An 11710-nucleotide genomic window follows, 5' to 3' on the forward strand; every position below is an offset into this window, starting at 1 on the left:
GGTTACAAGTCCAACTCTCAAACAACTAGGCTACCTGCCGCTAACCTCTAGGCTACATTGGGTTGGTCAGTGAGTATCACTCAATATTATTCAATATTTGCTCACATCTATTCAACTCAGAGTCCAGTCCATCAAATCAGAATATGATATAAGTATTGCAGAGCTGTCGTGTACTCAAAGCCTATGATACAGTATCTCTATTAAGCACTTATAACAACGTGTTTGTCGGTCAACAGAATAACAACAGAATAAATGCCTAATTTTAAACGTGTGAACGGAAACAACTCACTAAATTGCTTCACTGCACTGTTTCACACTTTGTCTCATAGTACTTTAAAAAATATTTTGTATTTAACCAGGAAAAGCCCATTGAGACCCAGAGTCTCTTTTTCAAGGGAGACCTGGCCAAGAAGGCAGCAACAATCAATAATTACAGAATTAAAACATACAACAATATAATACAACATGATTCAGCCTAAAAAAAAGCATTTACACTCCTCTGTAACAGAGTCTCCTATCAACATTCTAAATTCATTCAATGGCACTAACATATCTAGATGAAGCCTGGATTGTAGACTATTCCATGCCTTCGGTGCACAAGTAAGCCTACTCAAGTGACTTGCAGTAGTCAAGATAATATCGTAATGTATATCTAAATTGCAATAGAGAGTTATTTCTCTAGGACGTTTTTATTTGATAATCAAAGCTTTACCTTGAATATAGTAGATTGAGCCCCAAAGAATTCTGCCCGTTTCTGGACGTCCCCCATCACTCTTCCCTTCGATTGGTTAGCGCGCTGGCTCGTCATCGCGGCAGAAGGTTAAAATCACAGTCGATATTGAAACGCGACTACCGCGGTACTCCCATTGAAGATTAATTACTTCCGACGTTTGGTCTTTGACGCACCGCGCCAGTTGTGCCGCTGACGTCAATCCCCTTCCTTTAGACCCCGGATGAACCTGCCATTGTGGGAAGTGAATAGGGCCATCAAAGCACAGTAAATGAAATTTGGTGGAGAGGGGGGGGGGGGGGGAAGCTCAAATAAACTCTTAACAGTGGACCCTTCGGAACACCTCCAAATTGGATTTAAGTAAACGCATGGGGACTAGAAAAATTGAACAGTGGGGCTAGCTTGCTACTGTAACGTAGTATCTAGAAGAAGAAAAAACTTGCTTTCAGCAAGCTAGCTACTCTACTGGAATCCGAAGAAAACAGACGTCTAATTGAAAGGGTTCTACACAAATGCAGTGGCTTGCTTCATGAATTATGTCTGCAACAAGTATTGACCCTCAGGTAGGCAGGCTGTATTTGCCGGGAAGATATCCATTCAGCATCAAGAAGGCCTTTAAATTTGATAAAAGGGGGTTATGCGTCCAATCCATCCCTGTTGCAATTGCAGAGAGATGCGATGCTACCAACTAGCTAGCTAACGTTCACTCAAATGGAGTAATGGTTAGGTAGTTAGCCGCTAGTTCGCATTTAGCAATGTGGTTTGCTAAAAGTCTGCATTTCCGATTATTGTTAGGAAAACTTTCATCTGTAGCAAAAGTGGTTAAGCAGCGCTAGCAAGTTGTTTTCAAAATTAACGACGCCCAATATTATGACAACTAACCCCTTTCATATGTGCTAACGCTATGTCAAAGATTGAGCCTTAGTTAGCTAGCCAGCTAATGTAGCTAAGCGAACTTCTAATTTTCAGTGCGCGTGTATTTTTGGGTAGAAAGTAGAATGCTAAAATGTTTTCTTTTTTTTTTTCTTTTTACATTTAAACCAATTACACGGAATGAAGAATTCAAAAGGACAAGACACTAAAGGTAAGAGCAATGTAGCTAACGTTATAGTAGCTTTGCTAGACAATATTTGTCGCTGGCTGCTAGCTAGACGATGATTGCTCAGCCGGTGGCGGGTCGCGAGCACAGACCATGCACTGACTGAGTTGGCAACAATGCACCTGCGGTGTAAATACAATGCTGGCTCTTGCAATACAGTAACATTGGTCAAAGATCAAGTCAAGTCGTGCAAGGGTAGGGGTTCCCAAACCTTTTTGGCCTGCTACCCTATTTTGATATAAATACAAAAAATCGCGACCCCACCATGTAAATAGGGGATGTAATCAACGGACCATGTTTACCTTTTTAATTGGGGCTATGACAGTCTTACAAATCAGTCTGACAGTGCATTTTACAGTATTTCAATTTGAAGGAAGTATGGTTTTAAGTGACTGAAATGCATCAAACATATTGGGAAATTCAGAAGATCATCAGGCAGTTTTATTATCATCAGTGTAGGAAAGATCATTTATGTTCTTTTCCCCCAGTGTGATTTAGTGCCTGCTCTTGTCCACTGTTCTAATGAGTTCTGCGTGGCATTGTAGAGGGAAACAGAAGACGCATACGTGTTTCGGAAAGTCTTATGTTTCAGTGATGGGGTCATAATCTTTTGCATCTTAAACGGTTCAAAAGAGAGCCACATTTGTTGGAAGAAAACATAAGCCGCTCAGTTTATTATAACCGCATCTACAATGCATTCAGAAAGTATTCAGACCACTTGACGTTTCTCACATTTTGTTACTTACAGCCTTACACCCCCCCCCCCCCCCCGAAAAAAGATTAAAAAAAAACATTTTATTCCCTCAATCTACACACAATACCCCATAATGACAAAGCAAAAACAGTATTTTAGACATTTTTGCAACAAAAACCCTGGAATTATTACATTTACATAAGTATTCACACTCTTTTCTCTACTTTGTTGAAGCACCTTTTGGCAGCGATTACAGCCTCATGTCTTATTGGGTATGACGCTACAAGCTTGGCACACCTGTATTTGGGTGTTTTTCCCATTCTTCTCTGCAGATCCTCTCAAGCTCTGTCAGGTTGGATGGGGAGTGTTGCTGGTTCAAGTCTGGGCTCAGGCTGGGCCACTCAAGTACATTCAGAGACTTGTCCCAAAGCCACTCCTGCTTTGTCTTAACTGTGTGCTTAGTGTCGTTGTCCTGTTGGAAGGTAAACCTTCGCCCCAGTCTGAGTTCCTGAGCAGGTTTTCATCAAGGATCTCTTTGTACTTTTCCCCGTTCATCTTACCCTCGATCCATACTAGTCTCCCAGTCCCTCCCGCAAAAAAATATCCCCCCAGCAAAAAAATATCCCCCCAGCATGATACAGCCATCACCATGCTTCACCGTAGGGATGGTGGCAGGTTTCCTCCAGATGTGATGCTTGGCATTCAGGCCAAAGAGTTCAACCTTGATTTCATTAGACCAGAGAATCTTGTTTCTCATGGTCTGGGAGTTTTTAGGTGCCTTTTCTGGCCACTCTACCATAAAGGCCTGATTGGTGGTGCTGCAAAGATGGTTGTCCATCTGAAAGGTTCACCCATCTCCACAGAGGAACTCTGTAGCTCTGTCAGTGACCATCGGGTTCTTGGTCACCTCCCTGACCAAGGCCCTTCTCGCCCGATGGGTCAGTTTGGCCGGGCAGCCAGCTGTTGGGAGAGTCTTGGTGGTTCCAAACTTCTTACATTTAAGAATGATGGAGGCCACTGTGTTCTTGGGGACCTTCAATGCTGCAGACATTTTTTTGGTACCCTTCCCCAGATCTGTGCCTCGACACCATCCTGTCTCGGCGCTCTACAGACAATTCCTTCGACCATATGGCTTGGTTTTTGCTCTGACATGCACTGTCAACTGTGGGACCTAACATAGACAGGTGTGTGCCTTTATAAATCATGTCCAATCAATTGAATTTACCACAGGTGAACTCCAATCAAGTTGTCGAAATATCTCAAGGATGATCAATGGAAAAAGGATGCACCTGAGCGTAATATAGAGTCTCATAGCAAAGGTCTGAATACTTATGTAAAGAAGGTATTTCTGTTTTTTTATTTATATATTTGCACAAATGTCTAAAAACCCGTTTTCGCTTTGTCATGATGTGGTATTGTGTAGATTGAGGGGGGGGGGGTGATTTAATCAATTTTAGAATAAGCCTGTAACGTAACATAATGTGGAAAAAGTCAAGGGGTCTTAATACTTTCTGAATGCACTGTAGCTGCTACCGGAGGTTTACTGAAGTAACCTCGGTTATATGACCCAAGCACAATTCTCTCGCAAATACAGTCTAGCTAACAGTCATCACACCAGATTCTTTGACATGATTTCAGTGATGCCTTGTTATGCAAGTGTTACTGTACTACAGAACAACATTGCCAACATCCGATTTCTATGGTCTTCTCAGGCAGGCATACACTAAGCATGTCTTGGTTTTTGGTGAATGAAGGAGGGAGACTTGTGTGTTTGTCTGTTTGTCTGTATTGTTAAGTAAGCATTTCATTGTTAGTCTGCACCTGTTGTTTAAGAAGCATGTGACAAATACAATTTTATTTGACAGTGATAAATAACCCTACTATCAGTCTTTCCGGTTTCAGTGCAAAATGGCTCACTCCACCAGAAGGAAACTGCCCATGATAATGACTTTGAGCCCTATCTCACTGGCCAATCCAATCAGGTGAGTGACTTTTGAAATAATGGTGTGTATCTTTGTCATTATAGAATATTTTTCAACTTGGCTGCAGGGGAGGACCACAAATCAATACTGTTTCACAGGAGGATGGATGTTTTCTTGGCTACCTTTTTAGCAGATATTATTACTCCATTGACATCATTACAGATGATGTGTGATGTCTAAGTACTGCACGCATACCCTTTTCAGTCTTAAAATCAGGGTTGTTGGGGTATAAGCTAACGGTCATTGGGGTATTGATGGTGGTAAGTCATGTTGTTGACATTTAGTTTGTGTCAGGATTTAAAAAAGTAATTGTACTTGCACTCCTCTTTTTCTGTTTTCTAGAACAACAGCTACCAATCCATGACTGACCCTTACCTGTCCAGCTACTATGCCCCCTCCATTGGATTTCCCTACCCTCTTAGCGAGGCCCCTTGGTCCACCGGTGGCGACCCCCCTATCCCTTACCTGACTCCCTATGCGCCCCTCAGCAATGGAGACCACCACTTCATGCATGACACTGTGTTTGGCCAGCCTGGGGGGCTTGGCAGCAGCATCTACCCGCATAGGTTTAACTTTTTCCCTGAGAACCCGGCCTTCTCCACCTGGGGTACCAGTGGGTCTCAAGGCCAGCAGACTCAGAGTTCAGCCTATGGGGGCAGCTACAGCTACCCTCCCAGCTCCCTGGGGGGCACACTAGTCCCTGATGGCCAAACAGGGTTCCACAGTGACACTCTGAGCAAGGCACCAGGTATGAACAGCCTTGAACAAGGGATGCTGGGGCTGAAGATGGGTGGGGATGTGTCGAGCAGTGGCTCAGGTGTGAAGAGCGTGAGTTCTGTGATTGGCGGTAGTGGTGCTGTAGCTCAGGCTGTTGCTACAGGCAATGGTGGAACACCAATTGGCATGCCCCCTCCTAAGCCCACGTCCTGGGCCGCTATCGCCAGCAAACCAGCCAAGCCACAGCTGCTGAAGGCCAAGGCCAAGCCAGGCATGCCCATGGGGGGAGCTCTGCCACCACCGCCCATCAAACACAACATGGACATTGGGACATGGGATAACAAGGGGCCTATAAGCAAAGTGGCCCCTCCGCTGCCCCCCCACCACCAACAACAGCAGCTCCACTCTCATAGCCATGCCCACCTTCCCCACGGGCTCCCCCCTCCCCCTCAGCAGTCCATTCAATCTGCCCAGTCCCTTGTGCAGCAGATGACCATGGGCCCACCCCCTCCACAATCATACCAGAACCACAACTTAGGCCCGCCCCCTCAGACCCGCTGGGTTGCCCCGCGCAACCGTAATCCGGGCTACGGAGGGGGCAGCATGGACAGCAGCGGTTCCTCTAGTGGCGGGGGTGTTGGGAATGGAGGGGGTGTTCCTCCAGGTTCTGGCTCAGGTCTAGAGAACCACCCTGTTCTGGAGAAGCTGCGGGCTGCCCACAGCTACAACCCTAAGGAGTTTGACTGGAACCTGAAGAACGGTCGAGTGTTCATCATCAAGAGCTACTCTGAGGACGATATCCACCGCTCCATAAAGTACTCCATCTGGTGCAGCACAGAGCACGGCAACAAGCGTCTGGACTCAGCCTTTCGTGCCATCAGTGCCAAAGGCCCTGTCTATCTGCTGTTCAGCGTTAATGGCAGCGGGCACTTCTGCGGCGTGGCAGAGATGCTCTCGCCCGTGGATTATGGCACCAGTGCTGGCGTCTGGGCGCAGGACAAGTGGAAAGGCAAGTTTGACGTGGACTGGCTGTTTGTGAAGGACGTGCCCAATAGCCAGCTGAGGCACATCAGGCTGGAGAACAACGACAACAAGCCGGTGACCAACTCTAGGGACACTCAGGAGGTCCCTCTGGAGAAGGCCAAGCAAGTGCTGAAGATCATCGTGGGCTTCAAACACACCACCTCCATCTTTGATGACTTCTCCCACTATGAGAAGAGACAGGAGGAAGAGGAGGTTGTCAGAAAGGTAATCAATCATTAGTCTCCTGTTGATCGCAAAGATCCTGAACTGATCATTAATTAAGGATGGGTTTCCTCAATGTTTGTAATGATCCAAAAACCATAAAACATCTCCTTTACATAGGGATGCAAACCTGAGTTTGTATTTCTTATTTTGTCCTATCACAGCGAAATGTCTTTTGTATTTGTTTGCTGCCATTTTATTGCGTTTTGTGCAGGAGGTGTAACCATACTGAAATTGCTCTTCTCTTTCAACAGACCTATGAGCCAATTCCAATACAGCGAGGATCCCGACTTGATCAGGTAAAGAAACTTTTCTGAGTAAAATGTCACTTCTATTTGGCTTCTGCCCATCGACATTGTTTACTATGTCTCTAAGGGAATAATATACCATGGTTGTGGGGTGGAAGATTATTCATTTATTAACAGTTTTCTAATGGTAACCATTTAGTTTTCTTCCTCTCCCCAACCAAGGAACACCAAAACCGAAGTAAACCACAATAGAAGACTACTCCTTATAGCTTGATCAACGGTTGTACTTGGATGGACATATTGAAATTTAGATCATAAAAAAACAAGAGGACATAAAGAAATTTGTAACTTATATTTCTTTTTCTATTTAATTGTGATGACTTTGGCCCACATCAAACTTTGAGCCACCTTGCTCCTGGTCTGGTTCCCAGTCTCCAAGTTGTGCACACCAATCAAATTGCTTCATCATTTTTAGTGTTCTTTATTCTGTATTTTAACCCTGGTCTCCTATTTGTTATACCCCCCACACGCACATCCTTAATTATGATTAACAAATATCTGCACGTCTTTAAAAAAAACATGCTGCTGATATTCAGTGACTGTTCAACTTGTGGTGTGAGTGTTGGAGAAACTTTCAGTGCTTGTATTGCTTGTTCTGATTTAGGAAGAGTGAACGTGACAACAGAATCTTGACAAATGTTTGATAACTATACTTGGAACAGTTTTATTTTGCATAATCAAAAGAAGTGTTCTGTTTTGCCCTTGTCCATCTGAGGGTGATTTGTGGATGGCAGAAGATTGTCTATCCAAAAAGCTTCTGCAAATAATTGATATTATGGATAAAGTGAAAATAAAAACATTTTTGAGACGATGTATCACTTGGCTTATCACTGTTGTGACAACAAACTATGTGGAAGAAGATATGTTTTCATACATTTTTTCAGAGTGGAGCCTTAACATTTCTTTCTGACAAGTTAATTAAATTATATTTGCTCTACTGTACCTCAAGTGTGTCAGCATAAAGATTCAAAGGAAAGATGTCTAGAACATCTGCTCTCAAGGGAGGTCCCTCTCTTTGTTTTTGATGGGGTGGAAATGCAAACCTACTCAGTTCAGGTTCTTAGCCGGACAATACGATTGTCTTTTTCCTTATTTTAAATCATGTCTTTCCTTTATCATATCTGTTACTTTTCTCTGTTCCCTGTCATTCCAACAATGGGGGTCCCTGTTTAAGTCATTTTGGGGACAAAATGTAGCATGTACTGCTTTTAAATTCCAGATCGGCCTGTCACTCTGTTTCTGCGCCTTGTCATTTCCATACAGAATTAAAATGTCGCTATAACCCTTCCACTTCATCCTCAGAAATGTTAAGCTTTATTGTACTGGCAAAGCTAATTGAGAATGCCTGACATGTGTATCCTTATAATTAATGTTACTGATTTAATGTTGACTGTATGAAAACCCAGAGAATGGTCTTCATGGTATCTGTGTGATTTCCTGGTTTTTGTTTTTAGGGCTTGCTATACTGTGTATGTCCGTATGCAAGTGGGAAAGACAGAGGGAGTGTGATTTGAGGGAATCAGATTAATATAATGGTATTGGAAGTGATTCGTGATAATATATGAACATTTAAGAAAACAAATGTTTAAGTCACCCCTGAATTAAATATGCATTGTATCAAGGTCACTATCACATTCTTAGATTTGATCATCGTCATTATTAAAGGTATACTGTCTAAGGGTTTTTGGTTTGTTCCATTGTTAGTGAAAGGTATCACGTCTGCATCCAAGTACTTTTCCCTTTGTAACGATGTTTCCCTTTGAGGGAAAACCCATTCTTGTTATTCTTTAAGATGAGAGAGTGGTGCCTAAAGTATACTGGATGTTGACATACAGTTGAAGTCAAAAGTTTACATACACCTTAGCCAAATACATTTAAACTTAGTTTTTCACAATTCCTGACATTTAATCCTAGTAAAAATTCCCTGTCTTCGGTCAGTTAGGATCACCACTTTATTTTAAGAAAGTGAAATGTCAGAATAATAGCAGAGAGAATTATTTATTTCAGCTTTTATTTCTTTCATCACATTCCCAGTGGGTCAGAAGTTTACATACACTCAATTAGTATTTGGTAGCGTTGCCTTTAAATTGTTAAACTTGGGTGAAATGTTTCGGGTAGCCTACCACAAGCTTCCCACAATAAGTTGGGTGAATTTTGGCCCATTCCTCCTGAAAGAGCTGGTGTAATTGAGTCAGGTTTGTAGGCTTCCTTGCTCGCACACGCTTTTTCAGTTCTGCCCACAATTTTTGGAAAAATGACTTGCGTCATGCACGAAGTAGATGTCCTAACCGACTTGCCAAAACGATAGTTTGTTAACAAGAAATTAGTGGGGTGGTTGAAAAACGAGTTTTAATGACTCCAACCTAAGTGTATGTAAACTCCCGACTTCAACTGTATCACACCTGGGTCAAAAACATTTCTCTGCTAAAACCAATGGCATAATCCAAATCCCAAAACGCCTTTATTATTTAACAGAACTGTACATAATTCACAGCACATCAAACCACGGCTGTTTACTTATAATAGGGAGGTCAAATCTGTCTTGACTTTACCTTACCTTTACCCATTTGTCCAGTGTTTCGTCCCAAGAGCTCATAGTTGCAGTAGACTATGTTTCTCACCACTGTAGGCTAACTAGGTTGATATTTGTTATTGCTTAAAAATACAATTACTTTCATGATTTGGATCGACGTTAAGGTGATTCCTCTTTTGGCATTCACCGCGTGCCTTAATTGTATTGTTATTAAATCAAGGTCTGCCGTGAACACGAAAAGCGGTAATCCAATTTTTCCCTATAAATGTACCTAGATTACAGATTAATTGATTCCTTGGAATAAGGCCAATAAACACGAGCAAGACCGTAAGACCGTTTCCAGATCACCATTACCTCATTACCTTTTCTTCAGGAATGTAAAGTTGACTCGGATCACAAAGGCATATCTACACAACGTCGATAGAGCATTTGGCGCATGCTGTTAAAATGTATTTGATGTAGGTATAGCATAGAATCCTATCTCATATGGATCCACAGTGTCAGAAAAAAAACACCGATCAGTGTCCATACACATTGGTCCAGTTTCAACAGGGTACCACTCTCATTCCAGAAGCATTATCCACAGAAGCATCAATTCGTTTTCATATCTGACGCACTGATTCCTATTAGCAAGTATTTTTTTCAAACAAGAACTCACTGTCGATGTACACCCTTGGATCAGAAGAATGATGTAGTAGTAGCCATAAGCCTACGAAATGTTGTCCATATTTGGCTATAGAATAGCCTACACATAATAGGCTAGGCCTAAAACAATGGTCCAGGCAGGCATCAGGCGTCCGCATCATCAGCACCGCTCCAGCCGTGATAACGCATAAAGCGAGAAAGGACACCGGTTCAAATACATTTGCCCTATATATTAACCTTGATTTTCCGAAACAGTTGTCCACTTGTTTTGTTTTCACCATCTCTGAACCAATCTAGCAGGATTTGCTTATCTTCTTCCCATCCAAGACGTCCGTTTATTGAATGCAATGCTCGAGGATTAGATCGAGGAAGCTTGACGTCATGGACAGGACAGGGTCAAACTCCCCCCACCATAAACCGACCGGATTCTCATCAGCGAAATGTTTTTGAAATGAGCAGTTAATGCCCCATTCAGCAAAATGTTATTTCACAATAAATCAGCCGCCCCACTAAACCTGCACAATATTTCACACTGCACAGCAGCAGCACACACAGACATCATTCAGCTTCATCACAGCAAATGAGAATTGCCTAATCATGATGATCTATTCATATTTGAGAATAGGACACACCTTGGATATTTCTGCAGTAAAGTAATCTGCAGAAAGAGATTTCAACCAACGTACTGTTCACTTTCAGTGTTTACATAATACCTGATTTTCAGTGGCGATTTTAGCATGCAAATATTAGTTGGGCAAAAAAGTATATATTTTTTTGTAGATGCATGCCAGCAAAGCCACTACACAACACAACAATACAGTAATTGCATTATAACGGTGACAAACAGTGCCCACAACTGTTAGGGCCTACAAAAAGTTGTCCCAACAGGAGAGCTTACTTTTCAGCTCCATGGAGTGAATCCTTACCACTGCTACACCTGGATCAGTGGAGTCTGGTCTGGCAGCGGAACAGTTAATTCAGCTTCATTTACTGCCTTTTTAAAAAACATAGCTGATATGGCTGACTTGCTTACACAAATGTGGCTTCTACTGACATTTGTGATGTACAAACTATGGGATAAAAGACAATCCGTAATTTCGATTAAGACAATGATTGAGCTCAGTCGAACATAGTCAATATAACTATTTGTTCAGCACTTTTGAAATGTACAGGACAGAATTCAGAACATGGACGTTCTTACAGTATTATACCTGTACACCAAGTCAGAACCGTATGATAAATATAGGGGGCATATAAGCAGACAATGAAAGCTCTTACAATATTAGATGATTACATTTCTCTTAAACAGGCTATAGGCTATATGAGGGTGAAAGGAGCCAAATTATTAGCGTGAGGCACATAGTGAATGTTGTGTAGTAAGCTGTTAGTAGCCTTAGTATTACTTTCTTAGCTACAGTATACATATCTCCCTGACATATTACATAATTTATGCAGAAGCATACAATACATTTTTGGACTGACCTTGTTGTTGTCACGGTTGTCGTAAGAATGGGACCAAGGCGCAGCGTACGTAGAGTTCCACATCTTTAATATCAAGTGAAACTTCAGCAAAACAAAACAATAAACGAACCGTGACTATGTGGTGCACATGCACAAAGGAAAAATAGCTACTTAAATATGATCCCCAATAAGAGGCAACGATTACCAGCTGCCTCTAATTGGGAATCATACAAAACACCAGCCTAGAAAATATAAACTAGAACACAACATAGAAATATTAAACTAGACTACCCCCT

General features: G+C 42.3%; 1 protein-coding gene across 6 annotated transcripts; it reads left to right on the forward strand.

Annotated features, from left to right (window-relative positions):
* Window positions 1-984: 984 nt before the first annotated feature.
* On the forward strand, window positions 985-8455 carry LOC106572457 (YTH domain-containing family protein 1). Of its 6 annotated transcripts, none has more exons than XM_045696229.2 (7): window positions 986-1293; window positions 1790-1814; window positions 3754-3865; window positions 4426-4505; window positions 4848-6470; window positions 6722-6766; window positions 6938-8455. In XM_045696229.2, exons 5-7 carry the CDS (start codon window positions 4866-4868, stop codon window positions 6965-6967), a joined length of 1680 nt encoding a protein of 559 aa, XP_045552185.1. In that variant the 5' UTR covers window positions 986-1293; window positions 1790-1814; window positions 3754-3865; window positions 4426-4505; window positions 4848-4865; the 3' UTR covers window positions 6968-8455. The 6 variants fall into 6 exon arrangements, with proteins under 6 accessions (XP_014002135.1, XP_045552185.1, XP_045552184.1 ...); XM_045696228.2 differs by having other exon boundaries at window positions 987-1293; window positions 4411-4505; XM_014146660.3 differs by lacking the exon at window positions 3754-3865 and having other exon boundaries at window positions 985-1293.
* Window positions 8456-11710: the final 3255 nt, after the last annotated feature.

The sequence above is a fragment of the Salmo salar genome, chromosome 15, assembly GCF_965601325.2.
Source record: "Salmo salar chromosome 15, fSalSal1, whole genome shotgun sequence".
Classification (NCBI taxonomy): domain Eukaryota; kingdom Metazoa; phylum Chordata; class Actinopteri; order Salmoniformes; family Salmonidae; genus Salmo; species Salmo salar.